The following is a 20,258-nucleotide window of genomic DNA, read 5'->3' as shown; positions in this document are numbered from 1 at the left end:
TGAAATGATTTCTTTTATGTAATGTAAACTGATGAAATGTTCTTATGATGGAAGAAATGAAATGAATTGAGTTTGATGTTTTCAATGAAAACTGATGTTTATTGAACACCAACTTGTAATGGTTAATGTTAATGTAATATAAATTTGCTATGATGTAAACTTATGCATTAAGAAAGGATATAACCAAGGCTTAAGAAGAGTACTTGACATTTAGATAGCAAAGTACTTGTATCATTACAGTACTTAACATTATCAGTACTTAAACACAAAAGATACTCTTTAGAGTACTTAAATTCAGAGTACATTTCCAAAAGCTAATTATGTGTACTTTAGAGTACTTAAACACAACTTCTTAAACACAACTTAAGCAAAAAATAATCAAGGCTAAAGAGTACTTGACATTACATTACATAACCAAAATATCAATAAGTTTCATCACCAAAACAATAGACTAATCATTCTCCTATCATAGCCTAACTCTTATTCACTGACTGTTGAGTCCCAACATTTCCAACCTCTTCAAGTGACCTATTCACCCCTGTGGTTCTACTTTTTCTTGGCACAAACAAAGCTACCTCACCAACAACATGGTTGCCACCTCTCATTGTTCCAGAAGTGTTTGTTGTAGCATTTGATACAGCAGGGGCAGAATTGTTGTTGACAGGACCTTTAGCAAGTCCAGAAGTGTTGGTAGATGTAGTTTTAGCAGGCACAGAAATGTTGGCAGCAGGTGTTTTAGTTGGCAAAGAAGTTGTGCCAAATGCAGCAGCAGTTGTACCAGCATCAGTCTTAGACTTTTTCTTCATTGGTTTTTTTCCTCTTGCAGCACCAGAAGCTGCAGCAGCAGCTTGTGCAGGTGCACCAGAAGCTGCAGCACCAGCTTGTGCAGAAGTATTATGTTGTGAAGATTGTGCAGCAATGTTATCCTACAAATGTTAAATACGTAATTATTAATATTTTATGAAGGAAATTACAATTGATATAAGGAAGATATTTAAAACATTACCTTGTTCCCTCCAGGTGCAATACTTCTGTCAGCACCTGTCTTTCCATCACATGTCCTGGCATTATGTCCAAGCTCTTTACACCTTCTGCATCTAACAGTTTCCTGGTTTCTCTTGCCTTTCTTGCTTCCTGATTTGGGCTCATCATTCTCTTTCCTTCTAACCTTTTTAGGCATCCCAGGCGCCCTTCTGGCAGGAGGTGGGAGTATTGGTTCTGTAGCAACTTCTGGCCATAGTCTTGGGCCATTTGAAGGAAGGATCAAATGGTCATAGGTCTCCAAAAATGTTTGTTTCCTATCATATTTATACAAACAGATTTTTATACAAACAGAGCAATCAGCTATCATATAAACTAATTTTAACACTACAAAATAAATAACAAGTTAATATTCACTCACCTATACCAGTGTGCCACATAATCATCAGGATTAGCTTCATTGTAATAGATACAAGCAACTGCATGAGCACATGGGATACCACTTAAATCCCATTTTCTGCATGCACATGTTCTGTCTTGGAGATTGACAACATACGTGTCAGTTCCATCAGTAACTGAAAACCTAGAGGAGTCTCTATCACCACACCAAATTGGGGTCCAACCATTAGCATCCTTTTTAGATTTTTCCACAATCTTCCTTATCATTGGACAAATGTCCCCTTGAAACCTTAACATGTAGTCCCTTAACTTAACTATCCTATTTGTTATATAAAACTTCAACCCCTCAACAAGTGAAATAATTGGTAAATCCCTTAGATCAATTATTGCAGAGTTAAATGCCTCGCACATATTATTGACTTGCAAATCACAATTTGTGTGAGTACTATATCCTGCCCTAGACCACATACCTGGTGCATACTGCATCATTTTCTCCCAAGCTGGTACACTTAACATTTTCAGATGATCCATGGCTCCCTTGAACTCAGTCATTGTATTGGCCCTGGATGCTCTCCATAAAGCTTCTTTCAACTGCTCCCCAGCATGCCTTTTCCTCCAGTTTCCATACAAATGTCTGACACATAATCTGTGCTCAACATGTTCACCAATAGCAGCTATGGTATTCACCAATCCCTTAAAAAAAATCAATTACAATATACAATTAAGCAATGTAAATAAAACTTCAACAGAAAACTATTGTAAAATTCAAATTAAATGAATTAAATATGAAAAATAAAATTTATTGAATTAAATATTACCTTTTGTTGGTCTGATATGAAAGACCATCTCTTAAATTCTATTCCATTCAAATCTGATAGCAGCAGATCCATAAACCAATCCCATGAGTCTTTTGTTTCAGCTTCCACAACAGCAAAAGCTATGGGGATCATTTGATTGTTAGCATCTTTACCAATAGCTAATAACAAATGTCCACCATACCTCCCTTTCAGAAAACAACCATCAAGTCCTATCAACGGCCTACAACTACTCACAAAAGCCATCTTACAAGCATTGAAACAAACATACATTCTCTGAAAAAACATTCCCCCTAGACCAGGCTTACATTGAATCTTAACACTGCTTCCAGGATTACTTCTGAGCAACTCCTCAGCATAGTTTCTTAGATGACCATATTGTTCATCACTAGCACCATGAATGGTTTCCAAAGCACTGATTTTTGCTTTGTATACCTGATAAGAACTCATCACCACATTCCACCTACTCTTGCACTCTTCTTTCAGAGCCTTAAGGGTCATAGAAGGTGTATGCTTGAGTATAGGAACTAATTTTTTTGCCAACAATTTTGTGGTTAACACTCTAATCTTACCAGTTGGATGGCAACTATGATCAGGCTTCAAAGTAGAAATAACATAATGAGTTTGAGGAGGAACCCTACTAAATCTAATATAATATGGGCAACCTTTTGAGCACTTCACCACAATTCTTTTTGTCTCATTCTTCTCTAGGTAGTCATTCTTCTTGTTCTGCAGACCATACTCCTTCACAGCATCTTTAACTAACAAACCATTTGCAAATATTTGACCAACCTCAAATACAACAGGTTCATTGTTACTTCCTAACTTAAACCTATTCCTTTTCCTCTTTCTAGATATGTCATTCTCTTCAGATGAATCATGATTTTCTAACACATCAGAGTCTTCATTCTCATCTTCAAAGTCTTCCACACCAGTCACTTCAGGGTTCCTAGATACTTCAACACCAACTATAGATTGATTAGGGTTAACTGACTGACTAACAGCGGTTGGGTTCAAAGTTTGGCTAGGCGAAACATTAGTCCAATCCCACCCTTCATCATAATCACTATCATCAACAGATACACCATCAACACTTCCATCCTCATCTTCTAATTCACATTCAGGAACATCTCCCTCATCACCAATGTAATCAGGATCTGTCTCCTCACTATCATCACACTCATCAGCTGGTTGCTTCCCTTTGTCAACTACAAGAACCTCTTCAACCTCACTTTCATACCTGCTATCTTCAATTTCAACATCTTTGGCTTCAACATAAAACTCAACACCTACTGAATTCTTATGCTCATTAATGAACCTAACAACATCCCTATCAGTTTTCAACAACCTTAGACCATCAACTATGTCAAAACCTGGACAGATATACCACAACTTGTAGTCTCCTACCACCCCAATCTCTCTGATCACTTTGTCCAGATCTATTAATTTGACCTTATCAATGTCCCACTCACCCCCATATTCATGTATTTCACCCTTATTGTAAGCGACAACAGGGTCACAAATGAAGTAACCCTTGTAGTGAAACCTTATCTTTAAACTGTGGTCCTCAACAACCCTAAAAGGAAAGAATAAATTAAGTACAGCTATTGCATTATACAGTATTCAGCTGTATACATTAAGTATAATTATACAATATACATATAGTATATTTATACTCTATACATACTGACTTTTTTATAAAGCTTACACATACATACATTTCTGATACGATTTTACACATACAAAGGAATCTACAGTTGGCATTTTCCATTTTAGGGTTAGGTTTCATATTTAACACATTGTTCAATACATCCACCCACCCTATTTTATTCAGTAATAAACAACATAAATGTGCTTTCCAGGTATAAAACAAAAGAAAAAAGACAAAAGGTCACTTACTTTGATATATCGATGTCACCTACATTAAGCATGTTTCCTTCATCTGTTGTTGCTGCTAGTGTGACCTCTGTAACCTTCTTCGTCGTCCCTGCTACTTTCTTCGCTGAACTCGTCTTCTCCGAACTCGTCTTCTCCGAACTCGTCACCTTCGACTGTCCATTTTCGAACCACTTCATTTCGTTTGGATTTCGTTTGTATGTTGTTTTTGGTAAGAACAATCAACTTTGGTAACGATTTAGTTGTGATTAAGAGTTGGATTTGGCAGAAATTTTGATTTACAAAGATCGATTGAAAGTAGAGGGCCAAAATTGCACACCCAAAGTTAACCCTAGAAGTTGAAGAAATGAGAAAGCTCTCACGTGCCAAGCCATTTATATTTTCATTTTTCTTTTTTTTTAATTCAACCAAATTCCTGCCTGGCTTTTAAAATAAATAAAAAAATCAATATATACACATGTGGCATGCCAGCGCGTTTAATGAAGTGACACATCAGCGTTGACAAAGTCAAAATTGAGCAAAAGGACGAAAATTGCAAAGGGGCTAAAAGATAGGGGACCAAAATTGTAGTTTTCATAGTTAGGGGGCCAAAATCGCAACTTTTTGAAAGATAAGGGGCCAAAGTTGCAGTTTAGCCAATAATATAATCTATAACCTAATAATAGTAAAAGTTGTTTCAAAATAATATAACCTAATAATAATAATAAATGTTGTTACAAGGATAATATTGAGATTTTAAATTAATAAAAGGATAATTTTAGCAGTGCAATAAAATTTGCTCCCCTCCCCTTCCCTTCTAAAAATTGAACCAAACACTTCAAATTAAAAATCTTCCCTCCCCTCCCCTCCCCTCCGCTCCAAAACTCTCGAACCAAACGGACCCTTAACGACATTTCTGTTTTTCCCGCAATAAAAAAGTGGTAATCACTTGATCTCACCGTTTTGTGGTGTTCGGGTTTGGAGAAAAGCAGAAACCGAAAAAGAACATGTTACTAAGTTGGAACAATACATTTCCATGGCTGAAACGTTAGTTGATGCTTTTACTTCAATCTCAGTTTAACCTTCCTTTGCGTCAAAATCTATCTCGGTTTCAGTTTCCCAATGATGTTAATGTGTTTTATTCTTTTAGCACAATGTGATGATCTTGTTACGAAGTCATTTAATATTGATACGCTTTTCATTTTCCAATTCAAAATTTCTTTGAATTGAAAATTATTCTTCTTTTAATGAGCATGTATGATGTTGCAAAATGAGGATAAATGAGTGTGGCTTCATTAACTTGGGTTAAGTCTTTTTCTTTTTTCTTTTTTTGTCAAGACTTGGGTTAAGTCTTTATTTTAATGTATATCTTCAAAATTGAAAGAATAATATTACGAGATCTTCAAAATTGAAAGAATAATATTATATATGATCATATACTATTTCTAAAAGGGAAATGTTAACTAGTGCCCCATGGCACTGGTTAAGGACTTAAAATAGTAACTTTTTATAAAAGTTTGTATAATCAATGCATTGAAAATTGAAAACTTTTAAATTTTGAAAGAATAATTACTTTACTTAGCATGCTTAAAGAGTGTCCCGGGGGCACTCGTTAACAAGACTCTTTCTAAAAATAGACTGTGATTAAAATTTTATAGGATCATTTTGTTAAAATGTTATATGATCATAAATCATGTTATTCTTTCAAAAAATTTAAAATCTCAAGTATACACTAAAATATAGATTTAACATATCCTAAAAATATCTTATATTTAAAAAGTTTCTGCATTCATGAGTTAATGGCACCACGCCCATTTATTCCTCTTTTGAGAAACACGTGCATTAGAAGAAGTAGACTATATTTCAATTCAACAAACTTTGAGAAAGAAAATGAAACAAACACACCAATATATAACAACTATACATCATGAACCTCGTATGGTGTTAAGAGAAAGACAAACTGCACATTAATACCATTTGGAAAACGGAATTGAATTTGTAGCATACAAAACTATGATTGAAGTTGAAGCGAGCAGCTCCCATTTGAACCATGTCAATATATTCTATCGACCTAGTAATATGTTCTTTGACATCCATATTTCTCCAAACGTGTACACCACAAAACCCAAAGCCAACAACAAATACACTATATTTAGAAACCCTAAAATCTCAAACAACACCATTTTGTTGAATCTTATTCTGGTCCAGCACAAGATCCATATGATTTTGGCTACGCAAGAGGAGGGGATTTCTGATAGGGACCAAATGAATTTCATGATATATCTATTACGCAACGATTAATAGATATATTTAACCACAAAATTTCTTTCAAAAAAAAAAAAAACCACAAAATTAATTGGACCGACCAGTCCACCACAATATATGCACGTCAAAGTTTTTTTTTTTTTTCTTCCAGATATGCATGTTAAAGTTAACCACAATATATACTCAAAAACCTATTTTCAAAACTAATAAAAAAAATTGGAAATCAAAAAAAACTAATTAAAAAAAGATATGACATTAGTAATTAATTGAAATATAAAAATAAAGTTAAAAAGGCCAAAATCAAAAGGGATATAAACTATAATTAAAGCGAATAGATTAGAGAGATGACTCTTCGTGCGACGTTGGTTGTTCGTCGTCTTTGTGCGACGTTGTTTGTTTTTCTTGTTTCTCTCAGGTATTTGATCGCTTCAGATTGTCAGATCAGCTTCGATCCAGTGCAGATCCAATCAATGACTTTGGCGTCATCCACGTTGCAGATCTGGAAACATGGTTATTCTGGAGATTTAAATATAGTCATATGTGTAGGCATTTGTACTTTGCCGTTTTATGCTATTAACATGGATGATGTGAGCCTGTCCACAGATTCATCCTTTTTGTTTTTAGCGAATTTGCATTATATCGATGTACTTTTTCAATTTGAATGAATGAATATATTTTATTTTGTCAAAAAAAAAAGATTAGAGAGATGATTATACGGCAACATGCAACATTTCTTCATCTCTATTGGCAACGAGCTCCTGATTAGTCTTATAATGTTGATAACATATCGTGTATGTTCCTCTCCCTTAAACAATTATGTGTGTATGTATTTTAGTATTGTAACAAGGGAGTAGGAGGACTATGGTTATGGATTGAACAACGGGTATTTATGTTTCATGTTGTGAAATAGTGAGGTATTTTCTCTCAATTTATAGCCTCCATGATTCACTTTGACCATGAGATTGTTCTGGTTTTATGCTTGTTTTCTAAAGAAATTTTGGAGAGCATGTATGGAAACGGAAAGAAGAATATTTGATTTTTAATAGCTTGCAAATTTGGTGAAAGAATAGAAGCTGAAAAGAGTAGGTGTCAAACTAAAAAAAAAAAATATTGTTTCTTGACTTCTATTTGTGGTAAATATTACTAGTACTTGGGTGAAAAATACTTCCATGACATAGCTTGTGTGTCATTGGTGCCATTGGAGAAATCCTGACCATTGATGTGTGTGGATGTGTGTGGGGATGTGTGTGTGATGTGTGTGTGTGTGGTGGAGATGCAAGCTATGACACCAATGGCACACAAGCTATGGCACCAAAGTGGAGTCCTACTTGGGTTGTACGTACCCATCATTGAACTTTATTGTTTATTTTGTTTCCACAGTTGGTGAAACATGTAGTAGCATTGGAGAAAAGAAAGAGAGGAACAAGCTGAAAAAGGCAATGAAATGGCGCATGTGTTGGCTTCTCCATTTTTCATCATATATTTTGGATAGATATAGTTTGGATTAGATTTTAGCAGGAAATTAAAATAATGGTAAATGTAACCAATATTAAATTAAATCATTATCACTTATCTTTGGAATTTCTTTTATTCGTGTGAACAAAATTGAGTATTACAATCGGGGTCCCTTTAGTTTGGACCGGTGCATGTTTGGGTCCAACTTGGACCAATATTTTTTACCATTAGATTGTAACTCCCATCATATCATATTATGGTTCATTCACACAAAATAAATCTCATCAATTATTTCTCTCTCATTGCATTGACTCCCTCTTTGATCCCTATATTTGCATCTTGTCTTCTTCTTCATTATTCTTTCATCTCAAAATATTAAACTAGATACAAATGATAGCTTTTATTTTTCATTAAATTGTGGCTTTATTCATTCATGATAAAGTTGCAGATTAATCTTCAAAATGGTGTTGTTTTCATTGTCCATTAATTATATACTCATTTCACTTAATTTAAATTAATAAAAATATAAATAAAGAATTATGAATAAAACAAGTGATTTTTTTTATTCTTCTATATCCACTGTACTTTTTTCATTCACCATTTTTTTTAGCAATGCTTTTAGATTATTATTTTTTTGGTACGAAATGGTTTCAGATTTATCTTACGTTAAACTTTTTCACTTATTTTTTTTTCATTCATCATTTATTTTATGTTAAACTTGAAAACAAGTGAATTTTTAAAATTCATCTCTTGGTCATTCATTAAACAAGAAGAAAATATTGAAGCATGAATATTCATTTGAGACATAGCTGCCATTGTTTGATGTTTCCCTCAACCCGTGAAGGAAGGATCTATGCAATCCAACAATGTTGAAAGTTTTGATATTTAATCCAATAATAAAGAGATTAAAAGGAAAGGGAACTAAATGAGTGGAGTGGTTGTTGTAAAAAAAAAACATAAAAGAATGAAGGAAAGAGGAGATTGGGTTTGAGATGAGTTGGTGAAAGAGATAGAAAAGAAGGAACCGAGGGAGAGAGAGAGAAAGATAGAGAGCATGTGCATGCCAATGGAAGAGTGAGAGAGTAATTCCGTGTGGTTGGACTATTATAAAATCTGTGTGTCTTATTTGATCAATGCTTGGAAAAAATTGGTCTAAGTTGGACCCAAACTTTCACCGGTCCAAGTTAAAATTACCCACTCTACCCCTCCAAACCCACAAACAAAACCGTAATCTTTTAATATTATCATTCTCATCTCATTTCAAATTACAGAGTAAATAAATATATGTTTATTAGTTTTTTTTTTTTATAAATAAGCTAAATGTAATATTTAGAATCTTTAACATAAACTAGGTTTTTAGGAGACTAATAAATCATGTCGGATTTTTAAAAAGTCTAAGACATACTAAAAATAAAGTTTTTGACATGTTAATAGATTAAACTTAGAATTTAGTGTTTTAAACAAGGCCTAGCATATTTAAACAAGAGATATGATATTTGTATAACTACTTTTTGACAACTTTTGCAACAACTTTTTCTATCATACTCACATTATATTTTTATTTTCGTTATATATTTCTTTAGTTTTTGTATCAATACCTCATTTTCTTTTTTTAAATAACACAATTCTTTAAACAAAGATGAGTCCGACCTCGTCTACTATCACCCCTTAATGCTTGTATCATCCTTACCTTTTCTTTTTGTCTTAAGCTATGAAGCCTGAATACGGATACGGGTGCGGGTACGATACGGATACGCGAATTTTTCACAATTTAGGATACGATACAGCTAAAATATGTTAACAAAAAATTTATCCTAAAACTTATATGTATGTAAAATACTTGAAGAAAGTATCCGTGGAGTATCGATATGCGATACGGGTACGTCTCCGTTTTGGAGTATCCGGCTTCATAGGTTTTAAGTGTTCGAAATTTATCCTAAAACTTATATGTTTGTAAAATACTTGAAAAAAGTATCCGTGGAGTATCGATATGCGATACGGGTACGTCTCCGTTTTGGAGTATCCGGCTTCATAGGTCTTAAAAGTGTTCGATTCTCATGAAAAAAGAGTTTGATAATATTGAAGTTTGATAGTAATGTAACTAAAATGGGCAAAAAACGGTTCAATAAATAAAAATAAAAAAAATTAGTCGTACAAGGATAAATGCAATACCTTCGTAAATCTTGTAAACACTTTGAAAACACTAAACTCTCGAGTCCCAACACATGTCAAAGGTTTGAAGACAGCTTCACTTCACATGAATACAGCGACAGTATCAACACCAAGTTGGTGGTGTTGCATTCAGACCCACCATCATCAACATCATTTCTTTCCCCGCCCAATACACCCACAGTTCAAAAGTAAGTAAATGTCTTAAAAACCATCCCAAAATAAAATGTTACATCAATTATTATCAATTACACTTAGTTTTTATTTTTGTTGTTTTTGTTTATGCAGGTTTGAGGTTGTTATATAGAAAGAGAGTTGTTGAATCTAGATGGGAAAACAGTGCTGTGTCTGGAAGCAATGAATTTAATGTGTCTCCGTGGGATGATAAACCATATGAAATTCTTCCAAATGGTAAAAGGTCTTATTTGGATGAACAAGATGTTGTTGCGTTTCTTGATCCTCCTAATACTTTGATTCCTTTGGACCCAACTTCTTATAATCCTGCTGCTTATCTCTGGTAATGCTCACTCATTTCGTTCTTCCATGCCTTTATTTTCATTTCATTGTATCACCTTCTTGTATTTGAGCTTTTTTTGTGACACTAATATTATGTACATGTTTGGATAAACAACTTAAGGCTCATTTGGATTGACTTATTTTTTAGCTTATGCAAATAAATAAGCTTTTATGTATTATTAATAAGGTTGTCAAGGTAGTTTATGAAAAAAAAAAACAGCTTATAAAGATACAATTTTTATTAGTGAGAACTTGTGAATTAACATAAAAGCTTATTTATTTGCGTAAGCTATTTTTTATAAGCTTCAAAGTAAGTCAATCCAAACGGACCTAATTTGCAGCTTATAGCATATAAGCGCTTAAGAATAAGCTACTGCTATGCTATTATACAATATCAAATAAAGTCAATTTTTTTTTTATATAAGCTATAAGCTGTTTTCATAAGCTATCTTGGAGAATTTATAGAAATAAGCTGAAAACAGTTTATGAACACGTCGTAAGTTGTTGTCGTAAGTTCACGGAAACAACCTCGCAAGTGCTTATATCATATCAGTAGGTAACCTCAAACAGGCCCTATATAGTATTGGAATTTTTATTTGTTTGTCATATTCTTTTTTATAGTACAAGAGGCAGAAAAGAGTCAAAAACAAAACTAGGAAGATAGGTTAGCAATTTTATAGATTTTGGTGGAGTGGGTTGGGTGGGGGACATCACCCTGTTTTAGCTATAACCTATGAAGAACATGCACTAGACACGCATTGACACGTAGATATGATAATAATCTATGATAATTTTATAGATTTGAATAGGCTGCATTTGTCGGTACCGTGACAGTGTTGGACAAACACACATTCTAGACCTTTTTATAAAGTTTTAAGTGTCTGGGCTCATTATGTTAAGCATTTCGCCTTTACAGGCATTACGTTTGGGGGGCTGTGGACTGTTATAAAATATTCGTTGTACATCGGATTAGTCCTAAAGAACTTAAGTCTAGCATTGGCAGACTTGTAACATCTCAAATATACTCAGCCCATGATCTATATACTTGGGACGTAGACATTCATTCATTCGACCTAAACATTAAATACCCGACCTTGAGCATATGGTATACTGCCAGCAGAGATCACCAATGTAGTCATGATCGAGATCCTACATAGGATTGGTCGACCGGTGGAGGAACGTAAACACGAGGAACGTAACACGGTTCGTAAGTAGGATCACTAGGTTGTTGATAGAGTTGAGAGAAATAAACAGAGATAATAGACGAAAAACAGTGGAACCTAGCAAAAAAAGAGAAAATAGAGGAAAAACAGAGGAAACAAGCAAAAAAATAGAGAAAACAGAGGACACAGGAAAAACAATGAAAAATAGAGGAAACAGAGGAAAACAGAGCAAAATCGAACAGGAGTAAAGTCGAAACACGGTTGAGGTGCCGTGGGACGTAGAATCGTACGATCCTACGTGCCAGCACTCTATTCTGGCTACATTGGAGGTCACTAAAGTTCCACGCCGGAACACCTTCAAGTTGAGGTGTTAGTGCTGCATAAGGCATAACAGTACACCAATAGACACTAATTTTTGTTCAGTCAACTATACCAAGAGTAAACTATCAATTTAGTCCACTCAAGTCTCCTACCAAGTTCTTGTTATACAAACTATATAGGTGATCACCAAAGACTAATTATTTTTTAGTGACTCTAGTGCTAGGGGGAGCCTTGGCGCAACAGTAAAATTGTTGTCATGTGACTGAAAAGGTCACTGGTTCAACTCCTGGAAACAACCTCTTGTGTAAAAAACAAGGTAAAGCTGCATACAATACACCAAAATTGTGGGACCCTTTCCCGGATCCTGCGTTTGCAGGAGCTTTAGTGCACCGGGCTGCCCTAGTACTACTTATAAAACTAAATTGATGGTTTACTTGCCATTCCAACGACTTTATAGAGTGGATTTGGATGGGACTTTCAATTGTCATTATCATTATGCGATGTCTGCTAATGTAAAAACGTAATTTATATGTGTTCGCATCTAAAGTTGATCACCATGTGTAACCGTGAGAGCTATGATTGTTTTTATTGATGATGGTGTTGAAAGCTCTTTGTTTGGTGGTTTGAGAATGGGGGATGTACCTGTTATGGATATCAAAGCACCACCACTTTATGTTCAGTTATACCAACCACTTTATACGGTGGATTTGGATATGATCTTCAATAGTGATTATGTAATGCTAGTCGTCTGATGTAAAAAAAGGCATTTAGTTGTATATCTACTTGTCTACTCTACATACCATAAGGGAGTTCATTGTAACTAGGTTCTTTGAAGGTTTAGTCATGTTGCAATTGTGTCAATGAAAATTCTTAAACCTAAAAAAACCAATCGTTCTCTCACTCACTTTTAATCTGTATGTTCAGGAAAAAAATTGAAGATATTCCGGAGGAACGGCGTCATCGACTACTGCTATTGATAAATCCTAGGTCTTTTCTTCTCTCCTTTATTTATATGCTCATAATATGCTAAACTGTAATTGATATTCTGTCATGATATCTTATTTAAATGTGGGAATATGAACATCTTTGAGGAATTTTTGCAGACTTATATCAATGGCTTGGCAGATAGCTGGTACAAGATATGAGGATCCCAAGTTACTAAAGAAAAGTGAATCTACATTGTTGATCAGCTCCAACAAAGATGATGTGATGCTTGAATATTACAACTGCCGAACAAGTGGAGGTAAGTGAAGTGAATCGAGATTAATTACTTCTGTTAGTGTTTGTTACAATGAATTAAGACCTGTTTGGATTGACTTATTCGAACTTATCAACTGTCTTAACTCCCTATGAGACTGCTTGGAAGAACTTATGGAAACATAAGTTGTTTTCAGCTTATTTTCACAAGTCTTCAAGATAGCTTAAGTAAACAACTCATATAGCTTAAGCAAAAACAATTTGACTTTTATTTTGTCTTTTGTTTTCGAAATAGCATATACAAGCACTTGTATGATAAGCGCTTATGCTATAAGCGCTTAATTAAGTGGTTCATCCAAACAGGGCCTAAATGCATTCCTTCATCATACTCCATTGTGTTCTAATGTCAGAGGTCGTGTAATGGATGGAGTATGAATATAACATGCCTTCTCGTATTGCTCACTAGCCACTATACCTAAGATTCTTCCAATTCGAGTTTAATGAAATAAAATCTTTTAAATTGAATTAGTAGATGTTTCTTTCTGGGCAACTTCAACCTACCTTCTTTGATAGTTTTCTCTTTCAACATTGTGTTGCTGTTATACCTCAATGTATATTTTGTCATAATATTCATTTTGTGATTCTGTGTGTATTTACCTTGCACGTCTCAATCTTTAAAAACCTGATTTTTAATATTAAACTTTTTGAAATAGGTCCAATGCCAATTTCCTGGATTAATTCATTCAGAAAGGTAAACTTTCAATTTCCTATTTGCTTTTTCCTTCTTGTACAGTATATTTGAAAACTTAGGTCGACTGTTTTGCTACTTTTTAAGGCTATATTTTCTGGCAAGGATGGGAAGACCTATGGACGACTTATTGGTAAGGTTCTTAATTTTTGGTGGAGAAATGCATAGATTCCCTAACAAAATTACTCGTTGAGTGAAGTATGCCCCATCAATCGTAAACACCACTGATCATTATATCTCCACATTGCACTATTTGTCTGATCATGAATGTCACTTTGATGTCTAGTTACATGCAACGTGTAAGCCAAAAAATAAAATCACAAAAGATGTGTAGTTTATTGACTTGAATAATACCACATATTTATATGGCACTTAATTGCACATATTTATTCAAAGTTTTGGAAAATAGTTATTAGTCAAAAAGCAACACATGCACACATGCATGCACACATAGAGGCTTTTTACTTTCTCATGTACTCGTCTTGAAATTGTTCTATGATATTTAAATTGTGATCCCTTTTCTTTGTTAATAAGTTTTATCCATCTATATCTATGTATATTTTGATTGTCCAAAAGTGAAAATAGTATAATGCAAGTTAGTTTATTTTAGCTTTACCTGTTTATTGATCTGTCAAATTCTTTAAATCATGGTTTTTCTCAGTCTTAATGCTTCAATATTAGCACTGTAGAAGTTTATTGATGAGGTTGTAAAAGCATGCTGGTTTTCCTCTATACATCGATGTGATCGTGCATTAATTAATGTTCTTTGAAGAATTTCATTTTTCCTACTTGTGTTTTTTTTGTTCTTCTATTACTGCAACGCAATTCTTTATTTTTCAAGCTTAATTTAATTGTTCTTACTATGAACGTATTTTATAAATTTTACTACCACACAGGCGGATCAGCTTTGGCTTCATTTGCTAATTCTTTCGCTCCTCTGTATTTTACGATGACACAAGTTAAGGAAGTGCTGTCAACTGAGCAGCCTTGTGATTTAGCATATGAATTTGGGGATGGACTGTATGATATCAAAGAACTTCCACTAGGATTTCCTAGACCAGGTAGGGGCTATTTTATTTTTTTCATTTAGGAATAATCTTATTATTTACTTCTTTAAGTTTATATTCAATGATGTTTCATGTATTTATATGTATTAGGGGTAATTCATTGTTTTAAAAACTGGACCGAAGATGGAATTGGTTAGACCTCCGGGTCATGATTTAATTGGTTCAATCAGTTCAACCAGATGACAAATACATGAAAAAGAAAAAAGTATTAAAGAGTAAAGATAAAAAAATGTAAAAAATAAAAACCAGCTAAGTCCGTTTCAATCAGACTGTAATGTAACTGACATCAAACCAACCAAGGAACTCGCCGATTCCTGGTTGCACCAATTAAACCAGCCGGTTTTAAAGACACTGGGGTAATTACACTGATCTTCATTGAATATCTGGGCAGGCTTATTGCTATGGCATCTTCTTATTATATAGTGTAATCACCTTGGTTCTGAAGTCTTCATCGTGGTTTTGGGAGCCAGTGGTGTGTAAATTTTTTTAAATTTATATTGATCTGTATATGTTAATATTCAACCCTTAAACAATCCAGTTCTCTGTGAGAAATATCTGTACAGTGTATTCTTGTGACATTGTTCTCATGTTGGCTTTTTCTGGTCAGTGGTGGATCTTTATAGGGACATAGGGAGGTCATGGCCTCCCAAAAAGGTTCACTCTTAATAGGTATATACACATCTTATGACATTTTATATATTAAATATATCATGTTGTGTGCGTATATAACCAATATATCACTTGGTCCAGCGGCAAAGCCTGCTTTGTGCATGCTGGGTTCGATTCCTTTAAGGATCTTTTTGGCATTTGTTTATTTTTTAACAAAAAAAAAATGCTATTATGCAATGTTCTGGGTTCGACTCTATTTAGCAAGCAAAAGTCTCTAGAATTAAACCACCTAACCACAAGCACCTAAACACATTAAACAAATTGGCCCCCTCACAAAAACCATTCAATCTCCGCCACTGTTTTTAGTTATACTGTTTCTCTTCGTGTTCATATGTTTATCCTGATTCCTGTGATACACATACATTATTCCATTGATTATTGCTTTCTTGTCTGGTGTTTAATTTTTGTGGTGTTGGTTGTGATTTGTATCACATATCCCAATTATAATATTTTATTTTATTTTGCAGTTAAACATCCTTATCCTTTCAACGATCAAATTGTTATATATGTTCGCTATCTAGGACCCGGTGTTTCAGTAGGGCAAGCATGGCAAGAGGGAAATAAGTTAGAGCAAATACCACAAAAATTATGTGGTGAGATTTTAATGGTGAAAGATTACACATCATTACAAGAACGGCAGTGAAGAAACTTTTTCGTTTAAAAGATTTGTGCAGACCAACCAATGCATCTGTTAAGTGATGATGTGCAGATGGCTAAGTCTCTGTTTCTATGGCATATGTTACGGAATTATGACTTCGTCTCAAATGTTTTCTGTTTTGTACAGGCCAACTAGGTATAGAGCTAGTTGAGAGAATGCTAGAGCTACATTATGAAACATAGCAATGTTTAATTATAGCCTTCGAATCCTAATTTGTACCTTATAGGCTCCAATCATTTTGATTGAATTCTTTAATTATTGAAACACAGCAGAGTACACTGCAGAGTACATTTTAATTATTAAAATCCTAGAATAGATAGTGTGTTTAAAACTGTGGCAGGTTGTGGCTTCAACCGCTCATCCGGTTGAAGCTTCAAGATCTAGCTTTGCTCCACCCACGCAGTGGCATCTTGAAACCATTGGTTTCCAAATACACGCTACAAACTTTCCATGATTTTTTCATAGGCAAATGTTAGTATGCTATGTAGTAGTTAGTTAGGGTTCGAACTTTGACTCGTTAAACTCCTTCCTGTATCTTATCTCAACTTTCCATGTGCATTGGGGACCTACAACTTTCCATGTGATTTGCATTTCCTTTTTCCTTGACAATAACACATAAAAGTATATAATTGAAGTTATTTATAAAAGGTTGTGGAAAACTATTATTTATCCAATATGCCCCACAATTCATAAAAATCTTTAGTTAAAATTAACTGGTAGTATATGATAATAATCTGAGTTGATAAGTCACATATGTGACTGTTCTACAAAGAGGAATGCTAGCAACACTCTCTTTTGAACACTCTCTTATTGGTTTAAGTCATATATGATAATAATCTGAGAGTGTTCAAAAATGAGTGTTGCTAGCATTCCTCTTCTACAAATTGTATACAAAAAAACTCATAAAGACAAATGTGATCCACATGAGTTTGTAGTCTTCAAAATAGACATACAGTGTATAAGGTGAGATGTCCACTTTCCAAGTTGTCATTTTTGTTGAGATGGTTTTTTTGGTTGAGATTTGTCGGTGGGAGGTCATTGTATTTCAGGAATAACTGTATATCTGGAAGCAGAGGGACAAAGCATTTGGCAATAAGGGTCAAGTTTGATGACAACCTTTAAAGAAGGGTCCAAATGATTGCATGGTCATGGTAGCTTTGGCCAGTTATGTCCAAATATCGTTTGGTATGGTTTACTGTTTCACAAATAGACAATTTTCTTCATGACACGTTCTTGGTAGGTTTAAGCCTTCTTCATCCTACTTTTGGTATATTATATATAAGAGTGATGCTAAGGTACATGATAATGATTCCACTAATATCAAGTATTTATTGAGAAAATAATTTCTAACTTTTTAAAAAATAAATTGGCACGATTTTTAATAATAATTTTTATTTTTGGTATACTAACATGTATCTGCGTCATATTAACATTTACCTATATATAATATGAATAAAGTATTTTGATTTGTCAAAAAAAAATCAATAAAGTATGTTGGGTCAATATTGTAAACAAAAAATAATATTTAAGGTTGTTGAAAGTTGAAACTATACAATACTTTTACTCAGCTTGGAATAAGTTTATGCTTTTTTCTTTATGAAAGTTTGTTTGTGAAAAGTCTTTAAAATGTAGAGCATGTTTGAATAAACAAATTTTGTTTGAAAGGAGCAGCATTAAGTTGTTTCATTAGATATAATAGGACTATAGGAGCAATACGTGTAGGAATGTTAGCGATGAAAACTATCAAGAATCCACTTAGAATCAAGCTCAAAATCAACATTTTTCAGTTGAAGACAATAAATTAAATTTAAAGCAACCAACAAATCATACACTTCCCTCTCATTCATAAAATGAATAGGAGAAAACTAAATTGTTCGAGCCAATACCAAACAACATTGTTCATCTTGTATACACATACCAATTAGGTTGAAGAAATCACTTAAGCATTGATCCATCTTCTCTATGCATGCATAATACGGAATATTTTGACATAAAAAAAATGCGACACATAAATCGTATGTACTTTCATTTGTTTACGTGCAACGTTAACAATCAAACAAAAAAAAGTTTACATGAAACGTTATTAAATAATATCTACCATCTCTCTTATATATCAAAAATTTAGTTTATTTATATTGCTGGGAGATTTCATACAATGATCTAATAATACATACATCATATCCACTCTCACACTCCCACAGGTTGAATCCAAGCTATGACACCACTAGGAAATTCGGTGCAACGTTGTAACCCTCAACGAGTCGATGCTTCAAAACCATTAAGATATCGAACATCAAATCTCTATCCAAAATTTAAGATATTAACTATATAATTTACCTCTTTTATACATCTAACTTTTAACTTATTTATAATCAATAGAAGACTAACGACGAGTCAGCATTGAACCGAACAAATATGTATATGTAGAGTGTTAACAAATAACAAATTGTGTTTCAAAATGACACAGCTGTTTGACATAAGATTGTGCTTCACGTGAAAAAGGTGGATGCATTCAACACCACAAATAAGAAGACACAACAATTCAATGAGTAATTAACATGCAGTTGAGTTTCTTGTCAATATTTAATTCATTTTACACTATAGTTTCATTTCATGTGACATGTATGACATAAAAGGAATGCTCAAGAAGGCCCAAGGTAAAGAACATTCACTGTCTCACCTCATATTCACCTTCACAGAGGGATAAAAAAGAATTTTATCTTTTTCAAAAGAATAAGAATTTTATCTGACAGCTGGGGACTAACATTTCAGCCATCACATTCACCTCTTACAGCTTGTAATTGTCAAATACTTATTACATTCCACTAAGAAAATGTAATGATGTACAAGCACCACTTAGTGTCTTTCTTAGGATAAATGTAAATTGAATTTTATATATTTGGGAGGTTGTTATCTATCTCATTCTCAAAGTCATTTTGAAAGTATGCATATAATAATATTTCTCAAAGTATACTTCCAACAAAAACTCATTTTTTTGGTTTGAGAGTATACTTCTGAATATATGTGTGATTTTCTTAGAAATGTAAGAGGTTGAAAAAGAATATCTCTTATATTTGGATACATAATATGTTTATGTAAAACGGTGTTGAAAAATAGCGTTGAGTCTAAGAGTTTATGGGTTGAGAAAAAAGCCTCAAATTTATGTTGTGAGTCTCATGTATTGGATAGAAAATGGTGAAGTTTGAACATGTGTGTATAATTGGAGACAATTATCATATCATAAGTCGATCTTGTATGAATGAGCTAAAACTATCATAAATTTTAAGATGATATTAAAGTTTATTTATGATTTTTTGAACAATCTACTACCAAGTCACCATCAGATCACTCGGGTCACGCTTCAGATGTTCAGTCATAAATGTGAGAGGTGTGTTAAGATTCATATATTAGAGTAGGTATAACCTAAACACACGTGATCATGATATCTAGGCACATCGTTAAAGCGCCCAGACAAAAAAAATGTAGAAAAAGAAATAATAAAATGATTTTAAAAAACATATAATTAAATTGCATGTTTTTTTTTTGCGTCCAAATAATTTTTATTTGAAGTTATATGACCACCCAAGTATTTCTAAATTTTACTAAAAGATTATTTCTTTCTTTTTATATACAAACCGATAAATACTTGGGTGGTTAGAGAGCCAACACATGATATTTGGGTAAATAGGCAATTACCCGCTCAAATTGTAAGTTTCGTCAATTACCCTTGACGTTAACAAAACTTCAATTACTCTCCGACAATGTTAATCAATTTACCCCCTCCGTTAAATTCTTATGTTAGTCAACATCACGTTTTGCAAATACCCCCTGAAATTTTGTGCAAAATTTCCACCAAACTTGAAAATTTAAATTTTTTTTCTTATACTTCACTCAAAATATATTTAAGGCAAACATGTAATAAAATGAAAATCTCTAAAAAAAAATGTAATAAAATGAAAA

The 20,258-nt window shown here is 33.5% G+C and overlaps 2 protein-coding genes across 2 annotated transcripts; one reads left to right on the top strand and one right to left on the bottom strand.

Moving 5' to 3' along the window:
* Positions 1-903: 903 nt before the first annotated feature.
* Positions 904-2,900, bottom strand: LOC146925686 (uncharacterized). The gene is made up of 3 exons (XM_085708042.1): positions 2,199-2,900; positions 1,403-2,073; positions 904-1,298 (listed from the first exon to the last, which is right to left on the bottom strand). The coding sequence occupies exons 1-3, from the start codon at positions 2,694-2,696 to the stop codon at positions 995-997; spliced, it is 1,473 nt and encodes a 490-aa protein (XP_085564168.1). The 5' UTR covers positions 2,697-2,900; the 3' UTR covers positions 904-994.
* A 7,056-nt stretch (positions 2,901-9,956) lies between these two features.
* On the top strand, positions 9,957-16,562 carry LOC146925685 (WD repeat protein). Its single transcript, XM_085758090.1, has 8 exons — positions 9,957-10,150; positions 10,248-10,476; positions 12,884-12,946; positions 13,063-13,202; positions 13,870-13,907; positions 13,992-14,037; positions 14,801-14,965; positions 16,108-16,562. Exons 1-8 carry the CDS (start codon positions 10,048-10,050, stop codon positions 16,281-16,283), a joined length of 960 nt encoding a protein of 319 aa, XP_085614216.1. The 5' UTR covers positions 9,957-10,047; the 3' UTR covers positions 16,284-16,562.
* Positions 16,563-20,258: the final 3,696 nt, after the last annotated feature.

The sequence above is a fragment of the Medicago sativa genome, chromosome 4, assembly GCF_051527215.1.
Source record: "Medicago sativa cultivar Bolivia chromosome 4, Bolivia_mono, whole genome shotgun sequence".
NCBI lineage: Eukaryota > Viridiplantae > Streptophyta > Magnoliopsida > Fabales > Fabaceae > Medicago > Medicago sativa.
The sequence above is the reverse complement of the archived record's forward strand: the minus strand, read 5'-3'. Positions and strand labels throughout refer to the sequence as shown.